General features: G+C 33.9%; 1 protein-coding gene across 1 annotated transcript in view; it reads right to left on the bottom strand.

Annotated features, from left to right (window-relative positions):
* Positions 1 to 23,812, bottom strand: part of LRP1B (LDL receptor related protein 1B) — a 1,442,028-nt gene that overhangs the window by 117,472 nt on the left and 1,300,744 nt on the right. Inside the window, exons 73-77 of the mRNA XM_060151186.1 lie at positions 21,487 to 21,612; positions 20,648 to 20,785; positions 19,026 to 19,160; positions 16,545 to 16,664; positions 14,668 to 14,909 (exon numbers count right to left, since the gene is read on the bottom strand). Coding sequence (XP_060007169.1) covers positions 14,668 to 14,909; positions 16,545 to 16,664; positions 19,026 to 19,160; positions 20,648 to 20,785; positions 21,487 to 21,612 — 761 coding nt within the window. The remainder of the gene's footprint in view (positions 1 to 14,667; positions 14,910 to 16,544; positions 16,665 to 19,025; positions 19,161 to 20,647; positions 20,786 to 21,486; positions 21,613 to 23,812) is intronic.

Here is a 23,812-nt window from a genome sequence, read left to right as displayed (position 1 = left end):
TAAAAATCTTCCAACAAACAAAAGCCCAGGACCAGATGACTTCACAGGCGAATTCTATCAAACATTTAGAGAAGAGCTAACACCTATCCTTCTCAAACTCTTCCAAACTACAGCAGAGGGAGGAACACTCCCAAATTCATTCTACGAGGCCACCATCACCTTGATACCAAAACCAGACAAGGATGTCACAAAGAAAGAAAACTACAGGCCAATATCACTGATGAACATAGATGCAAAAATCCTCAACAAAATACTAGCAAACAGAATCCAACAGCACATTAAAACGATCATACAGGATGATGAAGTGAGGCTTATTCCAGGAATGCAAGGATTCTTCAATATATGCAAATCAATCAACGTGATACACCATGTTAACAAATTGAAGGAGAAAAACCATATGATCATCTCAATAGATGCAGAGAAAGCTTTCTACAAAATTCAACACCCCTTTATGATAAAAACCCTGCAGAAAGTAGGCATACAGGGAACTTTATTCAATATAATAAAGGCCATATATGACAAACCCATAGCCAACATCGTCCTCAATGGTGAAAAACTGAAACCATTTCCACTAAGGTCAGGAACAAGACAAGGTTGCTCACTCTCACCACTCTTATTCAACATAGTTTTGGAAGTTTTAGCCACAGCAAATAGAGAAGAAAAGGAAATAAAAGGAATCCAAATCGGAAAAGAAGAAGTAAAGCTGTCACTGTTTGCAGATGACATGATACTATACATAGAGAATCCTAAAGATTCTACCAGAAAACTATTAGAGCTAATCAATGAATTTGGTAAAGTAGCAGGATACAAAATTAATGCACAGAAATCTCTAGCATTTCTATACACTAATGATGAAAGTCTGAAAGTGAAATCAAGAAAACACTCCCATTTACCATTGCAACACAAAGAATAAAATATCTCGGAATAAACCTACCTAAGGAGACAAAAGACCTGTATGCAGAACATTATAAGACACTGATGAAGGAAATTAAAGATGATACAAATAGACGGAGAGATATACCATGTTCTTGGATTGGAAGAATCAACATTGTGAAAATGACTCTACTACCCAAAGCAATCTACAGATTCAATGCAATCCCTATCAAACTACCACTGGCATTTTTCACAGAACTAGAACAAAAAATTTCACAATTTGTATGGAAACACAAAAGACCCCGAATAGCCAAAGCAATCTTGAGAACGAAAAATGGAGCTGGAGGAATCAGGCTTCTGGACTTCAGACTATACTACAAAGCTACAGTAATCAAGTCAGCATGGTACTGGCAGAAAAACAGAAAGACAGAACAATGGAACAGGATAGAAAGCCCAGAGATAAACCCACGCACATATGGTCACCTTATCTTTGATAAAGGAGGCAGGAGTGTACAGTGGAGAAAGGACAGCCTCTTCAATAAGTGGTGCTGGGAAAACTGGACAGGTACATGTAAAAGTATGAGATTAGATCACTCCCTAACACCATACACAAAAATAAGCTCAAAATGGATTAAAGACCTAAATGTAAGGCCAGAAACTATCAAACTCTTAGAGGAAAACATAGGTAGAACACTCTATGACATAAATCACAGCAAGATCCTTTTTGACCCACATCCTAAAGAAATGGAAATAAAAACAAAAATAAACAAATGGGACCTAATGAAACTTCAAAGCTTTTGCAGAGCAAAAGAAACCATAAAGAAGACCAAAAGACAACCCTCAGAATGGGAGAAAATATTTGCAAATGAAGCAACTGACAAAGGATTAATCTCCAAAATTTACAAGCAGCTCATGCAGCTCAATAACAAAAAAAACAAACAACCCAATCCAAAAATGGGCAGAAGACCTAAATAGACATTTCTCCAAAGAAGATATGCAGACTGCCAACAAACAGATGAAAGAATGCTCAACGTCATTAATCATTAGAGAAATGCACATCAAAACTACAATGAGATATCATCTCACACCAGTCAGAATGTCCATCATCAAAAAATCTAGAAACAATAAATGCTGGAGAGGGTGTGGAGAAAAGGGAACACTCTTGCACTGCTGGTGGGAAAATAAATTGGTACAGCCACTATGGAGAACAGTATGGAGGTTCCTTAAAAAACTACAAATAGAACTACCATATGACCCAGCAATCCCACTACTGGGCATATACCCTGAGAAAACCATAATTCAAAAAGAGTCACGTACCGAAATGTTCATTGCAACTCTATTTACAATAGCCCGGAGATGGAAACAACCTAAGTGTCCATCATCGGATGAATGGATAAAGAAGATGTGGCACATATATACAGTGGAATATTACTCAGCCATAAAAAGAAACGAAATTGAGCTACTTGTAATGAAGTGGATGGACCTAGAGTGTGTCATACAGAGTGAAGTAAGTCAGAAAGAGAAAGACAAATACCGTATGCTAACACATATATATGGAAGTTAAGAAAAAAAAAATGACGTGAACCTAGCGGTAAGACAGTAATAAAGACACAGACCTACTAGAGAATGGACTTGAGGATATGGGGAGGGGGAAGGGTAAGCTGTGACAAAGCGAGAGAGTGGCATGGACATATATACACTACCAAATGTAAAACAGATAGATCGTGGGAAGCAGCCGCATAGCACAGGGAGATCAGCTCGGTGCTTTGTGACCACCTAGAAGGGTGGGATAGGGAGGGTGGGAGGGAGGGAGACGCAAGAGAGAAGAGATATGGGAACATATGTATATGTATAACTTATTCACTTTGTTATAAAGCAGAAACTAACAAACCATTGTAAAGCAATTATACTCCAATAAAGATGTAGAAAAAAAATGATTTTAGCAATGAAAAAAAAAGTAAATATATCAAGTGGTATGGGCTTGTCAGTGTAAGTCATAAATTTATACAGATGAGAGACAATGGGAAAATATAACCATTATAAACTGTATAAAGCCTGCTGGAGCATATTATCATTTTTTAACACCACTAGAGCAATCTTTTAGCATGCAGAAATATTATATCAGTTGTCTAGCATGAACATAGAAAAATACCTATTTTGGCTTTATCAGATGTTAATATACATACTTAATTTTCTATCCTATCGGTATTCTTGCTAAAATAGGACATGTTTTATGCAAAGCTTCACTTTTTTGAATTTAAGATTTTTATTTTATTTCGCTCATGCTCAAAACTGGGCTGATTATCTTTCCATTCTATATTTCTATACCTGGACTGCTGACAATTAAAACCTCAGATTCCTAATGATCACAGAACATTCAGAAGTTTGATTTTGTGATACTTTTTCAGGTAAGCTGGCTAGTGAAAATTCTATTAATGGTGAATTCCAGAAGGATATATCAAACTTAGGTCACATTCCTACAGTGAAGAATATGGCTTAAGGAAAGGGAAAAATGTTACTTTTCAATGCTGAGCATAAGAGATGCTGAAGAGTTATAGAGTCATTTAAATCTATACAGTTATTCTCTGGTTCCTTGATCAAGGAATCCCTAATGTCATTCTGGTATCAATTAAAGTAGTTAGAATATGGGATAAAGGATGGTCATGCCCAATAAATTCAACCTAAAGTCATGAATCATCAGTGACAAGATGATTCTCAGAGAATAATGGCAGCAGGGTGAAGATGTTACTAGGTGTTCATCCTCAGTGACTCATAACATACTGAATGCTCAATTATTCTCAACACTGAAAAGAGAAGAATTGAACAGAAGAAAACAACAACAAGAGACAGCAATAGGATGGTCTTATTATTAAGGAAACTGTGGCGAAATTAGGAAATCACCTCTATAGTGAGTTCTATAGGAAATAAATAATCTCTTTCTATTGCTCACTACTTGACCAGGATTGTGAATAGCATTAGCCATCTAAAAGGGATTCTCATACTGAATGAGTGTTGGTTGGAGAGTGGCAGGCAAATTCCTGTTGGGTCTTATGGAGAAATTCAAAATCAATCAGGTACATACAAAAAGTGGGAAAACACAGGAAAAGTAAACTGAGGTTCTTGGCATGGAGTGGAGACTGACATGAAAAACAGAAACAGACAGTTAAGCCATTTGTCTCTAAAGAGACTGAAAACAAAACAACCAAACACATTAGGTTGGAAATAAGAAGAAAACATGAAACTCTCATTTGCCCCTTGGGCTAGCACTCTAGACAGACAGGCCAAAGAACTAGAGACACTAATGAGATATGTCATGTTTAAGAGACTGCAGAGGCGTGTGGTTACCCAGACAACAAAAGGCATTGCTCATATTTTTGCACAAAGTAGAAGACAAATTTTGACTGCTTCCTCCAGACAGATGATTTCTTTCCTAATAAGCTCTCTAAATACACAGCCGAAGTTTTGAGTCCTGAGGCATTCTTCTTCATAGAGATATATTAGTTGAATGAATGAAATGCTTAAAATCTTACAGAAAAAATGGCAGCTTGATTGTAACAAAATCAGAGGTTACTGCTTTAAACTACCAGTCCTTTACAGCTGTGGATTGTAATGTATCTGGCACAATTCCAGCTTCAGTAAACTAAAGATATGTCTTTATATATGTCTTTATATATAAATACTGAAGGCATTTGTTTTAAATCAAGGAAAGAGGAAAATCTATGAAAGGAGAATGAAAACATTCAAGCCATGGAAATGCTATCTTTTGTAAAACAAAATTCCTATAGTTAGCAATATAATTTAAGAAAGTATAGTTAACACAAGGATGGATTGAAGTGGTCACATATTTCATTTGTTCATGATTTTTCATCTTTGTGTATATCTAAGAAAAGAAAATTCAGTTCATTTTGCTGAAGTTAATTATCTCCTGATGCAATGCTAGTAAAACAAAGATGTGAAGACACTGTAAAGAACTTGTGCTTGTGTGGTGGGGGGAGTCCACATTCAATAGACAACATCCTGAAAAGACCCAGATTTGTCTTTGGGTTACAGGGTCAATATTGTATGTGATTTTATCGTTTTTTAACACGCTCAGTGTTCTTTAAACTTATTTGTTATGATTTACCACCCACCCTCCATAAAAAGCAAAACCCACTCTCAAAACCTTCATTCACACTACCAGCTAAACAAAAGATATCATGGAAGACTGGAAAGCACACAACATTTGAAATCAGAAACTTGGTTTAAGAGCCAGTCCTAGTTTCTCTATAAATTATGTGGCGCATAAAAATATAGGATTTGGATTAGATGATCTGTTAAAGTCTTTAGCTTCTAAACACGAAATTATATAACAGTTTAAAACATTATCCATTCTTTACAAATCTTAAGAATGCATCTAATGCTAAATATGAATTTTCATGCATTAGTAAGTGAAAAATTTGTTGATACTTATGAGCGCAATTTTGACATCATCTCCCTATGTGAAAGACCTGGAATTAAGAAAGCAAGGTGCCTTCTGATGTTTACAGTTTAAACAAGCACAACAGCTGAGATGTAAGGCAGAACTATCTGAAAGCAGAGATTGCAAAATGGTACACTGAGGACTAAATTTAAGTTAAAGTTAAAAAAAAACCTATTAAGTAGATTCTAACTTTAAAATTAAGAAGATATCACTTTAACAAATTAAACTTTTTTTCTTAAAAATTAAGGATAAATAAGATAGTATATCAAAAGCAGGCCAACATTCCAGAGTAGCAGAGTCAATCAGCTGCTTCTGTTTTAATGAGATACATCTTCAGTTTGCCTCTCTCACCTGGACGCCTAATGTTCTGTCCAACCTGTTTCACTCATTTAACTTACCTATATAGCTGGTTTGCAACCCATGCTTTAAAGAGACAAAAGAATTCGACTTTAATGAATAAATCATGTATCTATAAGAAAGGGGGTTAAAACAGCAATAAACACATGGGAAAAGAAAAGTCAGAGAAACAAATGTTGAGAGTGTGTCTCCAGAGTCATTAGGTAAGCGTCTTGTAGATAAAGTGGAATACTTATGTAGCAGATATGTAAACGTGTATGTATATATATATATATGAATATGTACACATAAATTGGGCCCTTATAGTTCAATGTCTCTCCATCAAGTTCATTCAAATTATGAATATGTAAGTGTATGTGTACATATACATAATACTGAATTTTATATATCATTTTCTTTCCTGCTTCATTAACATTAGTTTCCTGCTGTTTCATTATACCCTAGATACACTAGCAATCCATTTTCTTTTTTTTTGAATTTTCTTTTATTTATTTTTTATACAGCAGGCTCTTATTAGTTATCTATTTTATACATATTAGTGTATATATGTCAATCAAAATCTCCCAATTCATCCCACCACCACCACCCCTCATTGGAGTCCATATGTTTGTTGTCTACATCTGTGTTTCTATCTCTGCCTTGCAAACTGGTTCATCTGTACTATTTTTCTAGATTCCACATATATGCATTAATACACGATATTTGTTTTTCTCTTTCTGACTTACTTCACTCTGTGTGACAGTCTCTAGATCCACCCAAGTCTCTACAAATGACCCAATTTCATTCCTTTTTATGGCTGAGTAATATTCCATTGTATATATGTACCACATCTTCTTTATCCATTCATCTGTCGATGGGCATTTAGGTTGCTTCCATGACCTGGCTATTGTAAATAGTGCTGCAATGAACACTAGGGTGCATGTGACTGTTTGAATTATGGTTTTCTCTGGGTATATGCCCAGTAGTGGGATTGCTGGGTCATATGGTAGTTCTATTTTTACTTTTTTAAGGAACCTCCATACTGTTCTCCATAGTGGCTGTATCAATTTACATTCCTACCAACAGTGCAAGAGGGTTCCCTTTTCTCCACACCCTCTCCAGCATTTGTTGTTTGTAGATTTTCTGATGATGCCCATAGTAATCCATTTTCTAAGTCTAAACAGAATGTGAAATAATAATGAGGTCACCTTGTAGGCTACTTCCTGGGCATACAATTGACATTCTCCAGATGGTAGTCAGTCTTTTTGTGAGTCTGTGCTTTCAAACATTAACAGTTAGTTCAGTTAGGCCTTTTGGAAGACCTGAAAGCACATTATGTAGGCTGAGATCTCTAATACCTAAACCAGACCAAGACCAATCTTAATGATCACAATAATAATAAAAGTGATGTCTTCTTAATAAAGGAACTTTGATTCATTAGGGTAATTAAGTGAGGCAGAGAAAATAATGCATATTATAATTGTGAAGTTGCATTCTTGTAAATGAAGCATGATCTATTTATGGCTAGAAAAAAATGTGGGTGTATATGTGAATATTCATGGGTGTGAAAGAAGATGGGAGGGGTGTGGTAGGAGATGAGTCTAAACATCATGGAGAGACTTGTAAAACAATGATTTTTCAATGGAAATCCATTTGAATGTTTTAAGTAGGGAGATATGATGATGAGTTTAATGTTCTAAGATTATTTTGGCTATGGTGTGAAGAATGGCTTGGGGATGGGGACCAAGGAGATACAGGAAATTCAGAGGAGGCTTACTCAATGGACTCCAGAGGGGAGGATACAGGAGATTCAGAGAAGGCTTATTCAATGGACTCCAGAGGGGAGAATGTGAAAGTTTAATCTAGGCTTTTGTGAGACAAAAGTGGAAAAAATGGGATATATCTGGAGATAAAAATATTTAAACTTGGATGAATACCAAGGATGAGAAGAATAACTTGTAAAGGATAACTTTCAAGACTGACAAGCTATTGCCATGTCTCTTCAAGATTTTCAATTAATTTATTGCTTCTAGTTTAAAAAATATGACCTACTTTATGACAAGGTCTGTTCTAGATGCTAGGATTACAGTAGTGGCCAAACAGTAGGGGAAAAAAAAAAAACCCTGCCATCTGGGAATTTATTTATAGCAAGGTGAGGTAGACAATAGATAATAAACATAATAAATGAATAAAATATATGGTAGTGAAAAAAGATAAGTATTATGGAAATGAAAAAGAGCAAGGCATTGAAGATCCCAGGATGGGAATGGGGCAGTAGATTGCAATCATCAGAAAGTTATGTATTCAGAAGATGACATTTGAACAAAGACTTGAAGGAGTTCAGGAATTGAGTCATGTAGGATATCTGGCTGAAGAACATTTTAGGCCAAGAGAACATTTCAGGAATGGCCTTACATTAGTAGGTACTGATGGGTTTCAGAAATAGCAAAGCTTCTCTGGAGAAGAGTGAGTAAGGGGGAAAGTAGTAGAAGATAAAGTCAGAGAAGTAACAGGAGACCAGATCTTTTAAACCCTTGTAAGATATTATGAGAATTTCAGTCTTTTCAGTGGGAAACCACTGGATATTTTTGATTTGAGATGTGATATAATCTGATTTATGTTTTATATGGAGCAGTCTGGCTACTGTTTTGTGAGTAATAATGATAGCAAGGAGACCAATTAGGAGGGTATTGCACTAATTCAGAAGAAAGACGATGGTGGTTCAAAACTAGGTCCTTGCAGTCAAGCTGACGTAAGGTATTCAGCTCCTGGGCATACCTTGAAAGTAGACTCAATAGTATTGCCTGATATTGGAGTTATGAGAAAAGCAGAGGGGCCAAAAATGACTCTAAGATTTTTACTCTGAGTGCCTGGAAAATGGAGTTGCCATTGAATGAGATTGGGGAAGCAGATTTTGTGGATCATATGAATAGTTTATTTTTAGGCATGCTCCACTGGGGATTTTATTTTTTAAACATCCAAAAGGAAAACCAAAGCAAGCAGTTGGACAGAGCCTGATATCAATTAGGCAATTGTTAGCATGTGGTTATATGTTAAACCATGAAACAATATGAACTCTACAAGGAAGTGAGGAAAGATAGAAAGAAGAGGATCAAGGTCTGAGCCTGGGGCATTCCAATGTTAAGAGGGAAGGAGAAAAGGATCTAGCAAAAGAGACTGAGAGGTGAGGAAAAAAAGAGAGAACAATAAAAGAAAAACTATACTGATGATTCATCTTAGAACTATTTTGTATTACAGGGTTATTATTACATCAAGTGAAGTAACAAACAAAAAATCGACTTAAAGTTTAACTGGAAAGACTGATACTGCTACTATGAAGAGAAAGCTTTCTCAACTCTGACACTACTGACATTTTGGTAAGGATAACTCCTTGTGAGAAACTAATTTATGTATTGTAGGGTGTTAAGCATTTCCCCTGGCCTCTACTCACTTGATACCAGCAGCACTCCCCAGTTGTGACAATCAAAAATATCTTCAGACATTACCAAATGTCCCCTGGGGTGAAAGATCATCCCCAGTGGAGAACCACTGATTGTAGAACCACTAAGTGCTCTCTGATGTCTGCTTCCTCCATGACTCTAAGCATTTGTCAAGGTCTTTTAATGAATTTCTGTCTCCAAGTTTATTGAACACTTCTTTATCTTCCTTTACTTGATCTTTCGGCAGTACTCTAGAAATATAACTCCAAATTCTTTTTCAAAACACTTTGTTCTCTTAGTTTTTGTGACTCTACATTCTAGTTTTCTCCTAATGCACTGGGCACCCTTTGTCATCATTTTAATCTAGCCTCAGAGCTTCGTTCCAGTCCCCTCTTTACTTCCCCTGGTAATCTAACCTGGCTTCATGGTTTTAGATGTCTCCTCTATTTTTCTATTCTTTAATGTAAATCTCCAGTCCAGAGATTTAAGATAAAGCCTTGAATACATCACTGACTAACTGACATCTCTCTTGGAGCTCTTACAGGTATCTGACTGAACATGACTAAAACTGAACCCACAGTTTACCATTTTCAGGATCCATCAAATTATAGAATCTGGAAACTCAGGTGTCAGTCTGCAGTCCTTCCTGTCCTCATTTTTCACATTCATTTTAGTTGCAAACATTTTTCCTTAAAATTCTACTCACTACCCTCCATTTCACTGAGACTACAATAGTGCAACATACCACCATTTCTAATTGGGAGCATAGTCCTCCTATGTGGTCTCCTTCTGTTCCAGTCTTTTCTCCCACCAGATCCATTCTCCACATAAAAAGTGAAATAGTTGTCTTAGATATAAATAAGATGGCATTACTTCCTTCTCAGCTCTTAGGTCTTAGCTCAAAATCTCCTTTCTTCAAATGTGCCTTTATTGATCATCTTACTCAAAACCTACAACGTTTAAGTTTTTCTCTCTAAGTCCAGTTTTTATTCCCCTCAATACACTTTTCAAAACTGGACATTTTTTGTATTTATTTATTTATTAGTTTACTTTACTTTGTCTTCGTTCCACAGAATATAAACTTCATGAGGACAAGATTCTATTATCTTTATTGTATCCTAAGAACCCAACACCAAACCAAACAAACAGAACTCTTTAAATAAAGCTATGGGTATGATTGAATAAAACTTGACTGGTTCACCTTAAAATGCTATACAATCTGATCAATAACTTAATCAGTATTATTAATTATATAATCATATGTTTTATATGGTCTTATAAGATTTATGTTCAGTAAGTTTTGAATATTGATCACAGCTGTTTCAGAACCATTAACTCTAATCAGTATGTATTACTGAGTGACTGTCTTATGCAGTCAACAACAGTCAAGCCACAAAATGGTAATAGTGTAATATCTGATAGTTTTAGATCTCTTCCAAAGTAATTGTAATAAATGATTTTAGCTGTTGACTGGTTTGAATAAACTCAGATGGTTTTAAAAGTATTCTTGCTAAGGAAGTATAGACAGTTTCAATTTAGAGTTTAATGGTTGTCATAAATTTATAATAATGAAGAAAAAAAATTTTGAAAATAAACTATCAATTTTTACCACTACCCAAACATCCTAAAACAAGACTTTGAAGTTTTTGCTAAAATGTGTGTACACACACACACACACACACACACACACACACGTATGGGTTCATAGACATACCTATAAATTTATGTTTATGTGTGTGTGTGTGTGTGTGTGTGTGTGTGTGTGTGTGTGTGTGTATACATGTGTATGAGATGTACACACAGACCCATATGTTGGGTATGAGGTTTATAGCTAGGACTCCAATTCAAAATTGAAACCTATTAAAGGAAACAGTTGAATATTTTGTTAAAGCTTTTCAGGAAAAATGGTCTAATCAAATTTTTTGAGAAAAAGTTATGATTATTAATGAATAAAATTATAAGTAAATTTATACTGAACATTCTCTTTTGCATAATGGAGAATATGCCAAAAATGGTATCTCATATTCACTTCTTAAAACCAGGTAGATCAGAGGAACGATTTGTTTTGCTCAGGAATATTCAGCTATTTAACTGTAAAAATCTAATCTGTATATTTAAAGTCATTTTCATTTTTCTAAGCATTGACCTACTTTATAGTGCTTGCCATCATGCATCTAGCATTTCATACGAGAAATGATAAATGGCCAGAAAGTATGTACAATTGTTGTATAACACTATCATATTCTGTTGTAACTACTAAAATTCAAATTCTCATTATGCTTTACATATCAATTGAATTATGCCAGTCTTTTAAGTTTTAAATTAATTTTCTTAAAGGAAAAATCTATCCATTTTGTATAGCTCAGGGGGGTAGAAAATCATAAGTAATTCTACCTATAAATAACTTAGTCTGCATTTGAAATTTAAATTTGCAATCCTAATTACTATTCCAACCATTTTCACAGATTACAGAAGAGAATTCCCTTCCTTATTTCTAAAAAAATATCATGTTAAAAACTATCTTCCTTTAGAATGGACTTCAGTTAATATTTAGCTGTCTGAGCAATATTCTGATTTCTGATATAACATATTTTCTGCTCTTTGCTGAAATGAAAATATTCCAGTGTTTTCAGTATCTGTGAATATGCTTCCAAGATATCCTGCTATCACATGGATAACTCCTTCCATTTGCTTCACTGATAATAGGGTTATAACTAAAGTATCCATAGTTCGATTTGTATATTTTTCTTTCTTTTACCTATTGATTCAGAGATAGAAATCAATGCACCATATTCAGTGTAGGGAAAAATCTTAAGTTTTGTTTTCTGAGGAGTGGGGAATTCTCAGGTCAGTATCATTTAATAATTGTGCCAAAACTTAGAAGATGAAATAGAGTGCATGTTCATTAAACTAATGGATGACTATCTGGTGACTGTTAAAGGAGCAAATATAATACATTGCAGGGAAATTCATGAGGGTAGAAAATCAATTCTTTATATACAAGATGGATTTCAAAGAAATAAATACAAATTGTCCAGGTAATAACTGAATAGACATAAACTATGTCACAATTTTGGGGGAAATCATACATATTTACTATCTGGAAGGGACTTTAGAAATTTTCTACTTCAATAAAGTAGTTAGCGTTCAGATGAGTATGTTGAGGCTCAGAGATGTAGCAAGTATCTCAAGTTAAAGTCTAAATTGTGTCACATTATAGCTGCATGGCCATAGATAAGTCATTTAATCATTCTAGAATGCACATTGCTCATTAACTTAAGGTGGTGAGAATGGATTTATTCCATATTTATAATATTGAGATATCAGGATTACAAAAAGGTTTAGGAAGCAAAGTTAAATAATTGCCCTTATCAGTGTAGCCTTAGGTATTTTTATACACATATATAATGCACTGGTTGGAATTTCTATGGAATGCTTAATGGTTTAGAACATGGTGCTAAAATTCATGGCTCAGAGGTTCCAGCCTTATAATCATGACATTTAGTTAGCTATGATGGGCTTCTAGAAAATATACCCTACTGTTACCCACTTTTCTTCCTATTGAATACTGTTAGTCATCGGTAGGTCTAAGAAGAGAGTGAAAAACAAATAGAAAGTCTAGATTACACAATACATCTTATTACTACCATTAAAAGACTAATGATGTTTCAAATCCTATTAGAAAAAGGCTAATCAATAACTTTGCATTGATGACGAAAGACTCTATACCACATTAATAAAATTAACAATTAAAATATGTAAAATATATATTGATCCATTTATATATTTGAGTACATAAGAATAAATATTTAGCTATTAAACAAGTTTGGCTCGTGGCCTACAATAAACAGTTTGCTAGAGGCTACTGATTGTATTTATCCATCTCCCCAAGGACAAAGCTAAAAAATTATCAAATCATTTTCACTGAAAATTATATGAAAAATAAAGATATATTTTTAGCAACTATCAAATTCAGGCAAGAGTAATTTGCAATTAATTTTTAATGTGAGAATATGCATTATAGGGAAGAAAATTTTGCCAGTCATCAGATCAACATCATCACCATCATTATCATATCATTCTGTTAATCTATACAGTACTTATGTGCCAAGAACTATTAATGCTAATATAAATATAGTGTGTGTGTGTGCACACGTGTATTCCTCACTAAAACCTCATGAAATGGAGAGTACAGAGAAGCTAAGAAGCTAGTAAGCAACAGGAACAAGACTAAAACCCAGTCAGTGTAATTTCACAATATATACTCTTTATCACTTCGTTAATACATGAAACTGTACCACAGGAACAATGTTTTTGCAAAGCAAACTTCTGTTTTAAAGATAAAGAAAGCTAAAGCTAGTCAAGACTGAGTCAGTCTTTTGGTCTGATTGGAAGGAGATGATATGTGAGTGAAGGAGGGCAGAGTGATCCACTGAAGTTCTTAGCTCTGTCCTAGAACTACCCTTAATAGAACTAAAGCTTTGTATAACACTGGGTTTGGGGAAGGAGGAGTTAAAGAAACAACTCTGATATATATGGATTTTTACTCACAGTTAATTTAATCTAAACTGAATTTAAAAGCTAATAATATAGCTTCTTTTAAAACCAGCTTATTGACACCTACTACTGATAAAAAATAGTGTTCCAGATTTCCATCAAATGATATTCACGGAGTTCAAATATTTACGGTAGATACCTCTGAAAAAGGTAGTGAAGACTTCCAGATAGGTGTCTCTGATTTGTTTCAAATACAAAGCTTTAATTATTTAGTAGGATTAAAGTAAGTTAATCCTACTGTGATAGTATTTGACTCTTTGGTTGTATGGGAATGGGCCAGGCCCCCCCAAAATAAGTCTTTATCTGTTATTTCTCTGTCAATTTGCTTCAAAATATAAAATACATAATAAATTGACATGCCCTAAAACAAAAAGGATAACCTACAACCACAAGTCTAAACAAATGTTCTAGTTTATTTTTCTCAAAAGGAATAACCATGATAATCAATGTGTCCGTCATACACCAGTAAACAATATTGCTCTATTTTGGATGTTCCCTGAAATATAGTTATTAGGAGTCAGAAGAAATGATTACACTATCGAATTGATCTCTTGCCCTAGAAGAGAACTATATTTCTCATATTGTTAAAAATGAAACAATTTACCCTGTATATTTTTGAGTTTATTTTCTAATGTAAAAACAAAGTGATGGTTCCCAATATGATCTCATGATGAAAAAAACCCTCATGTTCATAATATATTATTAAATACTATAAAATACAGAAAGTTCTAGAAATTTTAGGTATTATTAATTACCATTCTTATGTAACTACAGAAAATGTATTAAAAGAAACACATAATATCATGCAATTAAAATGAATTGTACCCAGCTATGAGAATAAAGGAGTAGGGAAATGTTCCATTTCTATACAGGGAGAATACTGGGAGGAATCACTGAATATATTAATTACCTCTTATAATCAGATACTGTGATTGACAGATTAAAAAAACAGGGAAGTGGGGGAAGGTGTGAGCCTTCAAATATTCAATTTTATTTACTTACAATCAAGCCACTGTTTGCTTGCCTTTTTTCTCTGCCATGTATCCTTTTGTAGAAAATTCCGCCTGGATTAAACTGAGTACTCCAAATAATCATATCTCTCTGATAATATACATCCATCCCTGTTATCCTTGAATTATGTTCAAAATGAGAAATTTGTTGATGATCGCCACTGTAGTTGAATGGATATATAAAACCCAGGATATCAGTGTCATTAGCAATGTAGAGAACTTGATCTTCAGAGCCTGGAGATTATTATAATAAAATACAAAAATAAAATAAAATTCAACTAATGTAAAAGCAACGAATGTACTTTTAAATTAACTTGAATTGTTATTCTTAACACAGTTTCTTGCTCAATAAAAATAAACCGGCTTTATACCATCTTTTCGTCTTCATGACATTTATAAAACACACTTAACTAAACATCTCTAAGAGTTATTAATGGAGATTTTCTTAGGTCAAAGCTTACCTTATGGCTAGAAATTAGGTATTTGTAGTAGATATCCTTTTTATGAAAAGGGATTTCTATTTGGTAAGTCACAATACCTTATGTTTTAATGCTTTGGATCTGAATATTCAAATACCATGTTATATACTCACTAAGCCTCAGACATTCCTGAGCATTTAGTTTATGCACCTGAGTGATCATTACCTTAGGCTAAGAAATAAAAATTACAAGATGAAGAGTCTTCTTCTTCCAATATTCATATATGTCAAATGTTCTTTTATTTTTATTTTATAAAAATATCAGTGTTTATTATATTAACATGCCATAATCTCAATATTTTCTAGAATCCTGCTAACTGGAACCATGTAGCCTGAAATTTTGACACCTACAATACAATACTGATGTAATCTGCATACTGAGACAAGTAAAACCCTAAAGAGAATCCTGAAAATAGTAACTAAAATATTAATGAAACCGTAAAGAAAGACTGAATTGCATATATAATATCTGCAAATTAAAAAAAATAATAATACACGAGTTGTAGTTCAGCTCTATAGGCTCAATAGCTCTCACTTAGTAAATGGTTACTATGTGATAGGAGATGTATTAAGTCTTTGACAATTTATCTCCTCTTACAACAACCATGGAAAGTAAGGATTAGGCCTCCCATTTTACAGATGAGGAACTGAGGCTCAGAGAGTTTAACTTCCCCGAGGCCACACAATCAGGTGCAATGCTGGGATTCAAATACAAGTCTGTCTAATTCCATAGCCCATTCTTGCTTGATTCACTATATCATGTTGCTTTCCTCTTGTAATAACTGTCTTATTAACATTGTTAATCATGCCCTGTAGCTAACAATATTTAAATTACAATATTATTTAGTAAAAACATAAAAGCATTAAAAGCCATATCTAAGAAGCCCCAAATATATATCTGTAATTTAATTTTTTAAAAATGATATTCATAAGTAGAGGAGGTCTGAATTTGAAGACATAATTTTATTTTAAAACCTTTAAATTCTTACTCAAAATTCCATTCTCCTTATAATGCTAACATTTAATTTAACTTGTTATTTTTATCCTAGTGGTATAATGTTTCCTCAAGTACACTGAGAGCAGGCCATAAAGAAAGATACTTCATATTCTATCACATTGACTTTTAAATTTTACCTCCTGATAAATTGTTTCAAACACAAAAGTGATTTTAATAGTAGCCAGGTATTTGACAGCCATGTTTATAAACCTTCCCAGATTATATTAAGAATGATAATAAATAAATTGGACAATTTAACAAGTATTAAAAAGAGATTTATTTTATATTTTCAGGCATTAAGCCATTGCGAAAATGCAATATGAAACATTTTTTTCCCATAAAATGTTTACAGCAAATTATAATAACATTTAAAGTAATGGTTATATATCCTTACCTTTTGCTATGCAGGTGTTATTTCTTTCTTGAAAATTCTGGTCGCACACACATTTATAGGATCCTTCCATGTTTACACATTGGTGGGAACACGTGCCAAACACCAAACATTCATTAAGGTCTAGAAAAGAAGAGCTCAAAATAGCACCATCATAACCCCAATTAGTACTGTCATTCTTTCCACTTTTCAAAAAAGACATGTATTTTGTGTCCTTCAACTTATCACTCCTATTTCTTTCATTTTCTTTTCAAACTGTTAAGTCTGTGATTTGCTATGTAATATTTTCCGGCCATAACAATTTTTTCACAAGTTTCACTATAATGACTCATCAATTGTTTGTGCATTGCTTGTTAATCCACTTAACACGTTGAAATATCCATTTCGAACTTCCCTAGTATTTTCATTCACTTAAATAAAGGTTGAGTTTTCTGATTACCTGCCGCCATACCTTTGCACATATCATATGATATTCCTGTGTCCTGTAATGCCCTTGCTTTTTACATAGAAAATTTCTACTCATCTCTCAAGATTCACCTGAAGTGAAGCCTTCCTTGGTCTTCACCAATATACAGTAATGGTTATCTATCTCCTAGATTCTCCACTTTTTGCTCTCTCGGAATTTCTATCTTATGCCGCACATATGAAATATAGTTCATATGGTATTTCATGTATGTGGTCACATATTCATATCCCCTACTTGACTGTCAGTCCCTTGGGATCATAAATTAGTATTTATTCATTTTTTTATTGTCAACATTTTGCACAATTCCTGGCAAAGAATGAAGATGTGGATACACCTCTAACACACTTCTGGCTTCATGTATACAAAGTGGCTATGTAACAAGAAGGGCCAAGTGAACAAACAACAACAAAATCTTGAATGCCTACATAAAAATAAATATATATAAATCATAAGTAATAAATAAATCTTAGGCAATATTCTATGGCTTAGCACATGCCTCAAATTTTAAAGTTTTAAGCAGGGCCAGGATTGAGGTCAGGTGATTCTGGTGAATTATCTACCTCCTCTACTTCTGCTTTCAATCAGCATAAATTCCTCTGCCCCCTTTATCACTTATAGTTGCCCTAATTACATAATAAATCTGTGAGATTAATCCTCCTCTTGAATTAGAGGAATTTAAGGATAAGCACAGCAATAGTAATTTTCTCTTGTTAGCACTCAACAGTGTTCCAAAGCCTCAGTGGTAGAGATGAGGACTTTCCCAGTAACATTTGTAAGTGACAGTGCCAAGGCTTAAACTCAGGCTTCTTGATTCTATTGTCTCTACTATGATACTTTGCCCAAAGTGAACTTACGTACTCTCACGAGTGCAATTCTGCGTTTAATTGAAGTGTAGGCTAAAGAGACAAAACTGAATTTACTTGTTGACAAATGCTATACCAGGGATAAGTAAAATACATGGTATCAGCTCTCAGCTATCAAAAAAGTATTTCTCGAAAGAAGAAATAATCTAGTCGAGAAATAATTCGCTTTTTTATTAAAATAGAGAAACTTAAGTTGTCAGTTTTCAGTGTTCCACGTTAATGAAGAAATAAAATGGCATGAATGATCTAAACAAGTATATAACTCAAAATGTTCATATATATGATGTGATTACAATTATTTCCCCTTTGGATGAGTATAATTAATTTCAATAATTCCATTTTGATTGACACAAAGTAAAAATCGCTTTTATTTACCCAAGAATAACACAAGGAGACAATCAAGAAGAGAGCTTGTAGGTGAAAGCATTTTACGAGTTGAATTTGCCCTGGATAAGCCAGACTTGGATAATTTAGGTTTGGCTCTAACCACAATAATATCAATATTAATGGAGAAACTGGCAGAAAGTGCATATAGGTCTTTATTTCATGGCTCTGTAGTTAAAGACTTGGTGTAAATTATATTTACATATAACTTACTATGAGATTCTGGCTCCCTTACATGCTCAGTTTTTAAATGATCACAAGGAAGCTGACAGAGATTTATTTAAATCCTGTCTTTGAATTTTAGGAGACACTCTTGATAATATAAAGCACTGTTTAAGACGTGGTGTTAGGACAAAAGCCCACAATTCTCTAAAAGTGAATTACCTATCGCAGTATTGCAAATGCCACAACTCAAGAGAAGTGTGGGATCATAAACATGTGCTTTCGTGAAGGCCTCTAATTCTTCAACAGTTTCTGAACCAGCAATTTCGTTATTTGCATTTCAAAACACAATTGTAACAATACAATAGAAATTCCTGCAGGTCTGAATCTACTATACGAAAGGCTTTGTAAGCCTCAGCAACAGTTAGCTTAGCAGTGCAAACAGTCTCTTGACCCCAGGGACTTTTACTCTCATAAGTAAAACGGTATCCCGTAGATATGCACCATTCTGATGAAAATCAGTCCCCTGTCATCTCACAATTTAGCAGCTTTGGGAGTCTTTTCTAACCTAAAGATTTAAGAGCAAGCTGTTGAGGAAATGTACTATACCTTCACACTGTCTGTTTTTCATGTTTCTCTGAAATCCAGGCTTACAGCGACAGAAAACAGATGTTTTTATTTGATTACAATATGCATCATCTCCACATGGATTCACATTATCTTCACAGGTATATTCAGCGGGAGCTAGGATTTAAAAATATGATCAAAACTGATATAATTCTAATTCCTGAGTGGGAGTTTACTATTTTTCTTAATTTAAAATTACATTTATTATTCCATAGATAACTCTTTTTGAATTTATAAGGTTATGGTCTTCTCCCCATATAAGCCCTCATTTCTTATAAAGGTATAGAAGCAGATAAAAACCAAAATCAATTACATTAGGGATAGTTTAGACCAAGCTGCCAACAGCTGATATTTACAGCTGTGATTGAGCTATACTACTTTCCAAAAGGAATTCGAGAATCAATGGCTCTAATGACAGTCTATCTTTACCATGATACAATGTACAAGAGTCACATTCTTCTCTAAGAACCAAAACATTCCCTAGAAGCTACCTAGAGATGGAGGCATCTCTTGCTAACTTAAACTTAGTATTCAGGAACTCAGTCAAGGGTACTACCATGTTACTCAAGCAAGAGGTTAAATTATCAGTTCCTAAACACATACAGGGAGCAGCATCTGAGTTTGTAATATGCTCCAATGGACATGGACTGCAATACAAGTTAGGACAGACTGTGTTATTTGTAGTTTCCAGCATGGTAATTGCAACTTCATTGCTTTATCTCCAATTCAGGAAAATATTTTAGAGTGCAAATAAAAGAGAGGCACATTATTATAGGGGTAACATTGAATTAGCTCTATTTTACTTAAATCTAATTACATGAGAAATATGAAAACCTTAATTATCAGAAATATAATGTTAATTCCCACTGATTCTTGACTATTTTGTAATTAATTAAAATACACCAGTGGAATTATATACACCACGATTGAGATATACATGGCCATATCCTGGTGGATACTGCTTCAACATCCAGTGAGGAACAACTTAAGTATAAATGAGAACAAAATAAAAGACTCAAGAATTGGAACTATTTTGTGAGTTTTACAAGCAATATGAATTTAAGGTCATAAGTTTAATTAGTTTTCCCAATATGGAAAAATCAGATATCAAACATTAAACACAAAATTATTCACAATCAAGGTCTCATAACTTAAGTATCATAGCACTCTAACTGAATAAAATAATGATGTCGTCTTTGAGAATGACTCAGCAATGGATTAAGATTTTAAAACGTTAAACAAATTATTAAGACCTTTACCATCATTCAAATGAATATCACTGTAAAATTCAGAAACTATTAAATTTGTATTTTATAAATAAAATATTAAGGAATATAGATTTCTTTGCTGATATCAAGGTCTGTATTTGGATAAAGTTTCAGCTTTAACAAATATACTCATTGTAAAATCAACCTTTCCTACCTCATACTTTAAATTAATTAAAATGATATTCTAAGGTTACTTTGGCAAAGGCCTAAAGACAAGTATTACTTAAGCACATTTGGAAGCGCAATCTTTTCTCACCGCAGTAAAGAAAATTTTAGTCATGTTGAAGCAGAAATTGAACTTGTGTGTTGCTGCATTTTAACAGGAAACAAACTCACTTATTCTGCAGGCTTGTTCATCTGAACCATCTCCACAGTCATCAAGCTGATCGCACTGGAGGTCCATAGGGATACATTTTTTATTACTGCAAGCAAACTCATCTTTTTTACAAGGTCTTGCTTTATATGTAAGCTTACCTATAGAGTTATTTAAAAAATGATCAGCACTTCACAGAATCAAAACAAATTTACTGAGTCTATAACAGGTTCAAGATTTTGCTAAACACTATGAAAAACATAGATCCATAATCCTTTATTTGAAGCTCTTGGGGCTAAATGAAAAAAACATTCTGAAATTTTTGATTCTTAGAAAAATAACACTGTATTTACCCTATAATAAATAACACTATATTTCCACAGGAAAATTTCTGAATATTCACCCTAAGTGAGATTTTTTTTAAAAAAGTAATATAAACTACCTCAGACCAGTTCAAGTCAGGGTCTGTCACCAAATGGTTTTGCTGCATATTTTAGTAAAGCTTTTGGTTTTTTGAGTTTTAATTTCTGAATTGTGAAAAAGGGACTGTGTACGCATACATACAATCTATATAAACACTTTTCCCCCAAGAAGTTGTTTAACAGAATATTTTAAACCACTATATTGTTTCTCTCATGCAGTACTTTCTAGAATAAAGTACCTATAACCAATGGAGATTTACAGACCTGGAGGGAGCGGATAAAGTTGCACAGCTCTACTATGCAAATCAAATGTTAGTGGATTATCTTCATACCCTGTATGAAGAATATTGAAAATATTTTTTTTTATTTTTTAAGCCCTAAAATCATTATATTATCTGTAGCTGTCACTGAATCAATTATTTCACATTAAAAAGATTTACCACCACAGGGATCTTCATCTGAGTTGTCCCCACAGTCATCAACCCCATTGCACATTTGCTCAGGCTGCAGGCATATTCTGTTATTTCTGCATCTGTGCGGTCTTGTGGGTGGGCAAAGAAATTTTTCTGAAAAAAAAAGAAAAAACAAAGCAGCTCCTTTGGGTACACTGACTTATGGAGAACCATCCTTCTTTTGTCTTCCTTTTATTTTCTTCCTTTTCAAATCCATAATCTAGCTTTTCTGAATATCTTTTGTTGTGGGAAGTGCTTACATGTAGATACTAGAAAAATGTGTGATAATAGAAGGTATGATCCTAGTTATTTATATTAACAACAGAAAAGAGTGCATAGCTGAAATGTTGAATGAAGTAAGAAAAAAAGCCAAACGTCATGGTTTTATTTCCAAATGCTTTATCTTAGCTGACTTCCCTTAGTGTACCAAATTAATTTATGCCTATGGTTTATACAACATGGCAGGACACAGCTATCTGAAAGAGCAATTTCACACAGAATAGAGCTTGAGCAAGCATATGTTATGGATCCAAAATTGGAAATAGGTCATTCAGCAAAAAAAAAAAAAAAAAAAAAATCCCAACAACACTATAACTGTGTTTCTTACTCTCTGTCTCCATAAACAAATGGGCCGATATGTATTTAAGGCAAATAAGGTGATCTTACTTATTCATTTTTAATGTGTGTGTGTGTGTGTGTGTGTGTGTGTGTGTGTGTGTGTGTATGAGACTTAAATAAACAATTAAAGCCAGGGAATTTTACACTTGTCCTTTCCATCACTATCGAATCTGAAGACTTCTACCCCTAAAGTAGGAAACATCTCTAATGTCTTCCCAATCTCATATGTGGAATACTGCACGGTTCTATCATTGGTCCCCTGATGTTCTCACTCTTGAATTCTCTGCTTAGATATTCTCATTCATTCTCATGGATTTACTTGACACTATATTCTGAAGACTTTCAATTTGCTATCTAATTCTAGCATCTCATAGTTAATTATAGGACGTTCCCTTGGGAATTTAAAATTCAACAAGTTCAAAGCTCAATTCTTCATCATCTTCCCTTGACCTCCTTCTCCTCAAACAAGCTCTGTCTTATTTCCATAGTTCAGTTTGTGGCACATAATAGCCACAAGTTTGGGATTATTCTAAATGCATCCTCTCACTATGCTTCAACTCTTATTAGTCAACAAGTGCAGTTGGTATTGTCCCAAATTTGCCTTCTTATCTCCATGCATACCAGTTACAACTCCAACAGCTCAGCTATTTATTATTTCTTACAGAGATGACTGTCGTAGAATCCTTAATGTCTCAGTTTCATTGCCCAACCTAAAATCTTCCCAAAGCCACCAGAACAGCAATCTGATCATTTCTTCCATAGCTATTCATCACTTCCAGAATAAAATTTAAGATACTTTACATGGCATAATAGACTTATCATTATCTTGTCCATGCCACTCCTACAGACTCATCCCTTGTCACTCTTTATTAGCTCCTTAAATATGCCATATTCCTTCTTGCCACCTTCCTTGTTTTAATTAAATTCTGTTTTTCACTCTAAGCAGAGTTCCTCCTCTTCAGGTTTTTTAGGAATGTCTCTTAAATTGCTCAAACCTCATGTTATCTCATATTTGAAGACATAATAATTTCCTACTATGGCTTCCAGAACTTTGCTACTATATATTCATATTCTATTTTTTAAAATAAACTAAAAACAAAAAATGTTATTTTGAGGACCAGGCATTTGGTTGTATTTTTTTCTTACCTCTATTTTCTCGTTAACCTTATAAACATCACCCCCTCCCCAATTCACTGAAGACTGTAGCACCATCCCTCACAGCTATTTCTCTCCATCTAAATTATTCCAGCATCCTAGGTGACATCAACATCCATATGAGCAAACTAGCCAATAACTGCACCCCTTAACTTCCTGATTTTCTCATACCCAATGTCCTTTTACTCTAATCCACCTAGGCCACCCATTCTTCTAGAAGGCTGTGGACATGGGTGGATTTCAACAAAATTATCTTCTTAATTTAGCCAATGACAGTTCCTGCTGCCCGCAGATAAGAAACACTGACACAGCCGGATTTGCTATTTCCTCCAATTGCTTCATTTACAAAGCCACTAATTTTAAAAGTCTGAACAAAAATTCTGACAACAATCTCCAGTTAGCCAACTTTTTAATTCAACCAGTCTCATTAAAGATGCTTTTTCAGTCTTACCTGAAACTTTAGCCCATTGATACGTCTAACTCTTCCTTATTTACCATTGCCTTTTTCTCTTTACTTCCATTTCTGTTGACATTAGATTCC

This window comes from Lagenorhynchus albirostris, chromosome 6, assembly GCF_949774975.1.
Source record: "Lagenorhynchus albirostris chromosome 6, mLagAlb1.1, whole genome shotgun sequence".
Taxonomy (NCBI): domain Eukaryota; kingdom Metazoa; phylum Chordata; class Mammalia; order Artiodactyla; family Delphinidae; genus Lagenorhynchus; species Lagenorhynchus albirostris.
The sequence above is the reverse complement of the archived record's forward strand: the minus strand, read 5'-3'. Positions and strand labels throughout refer to the sequence as shown.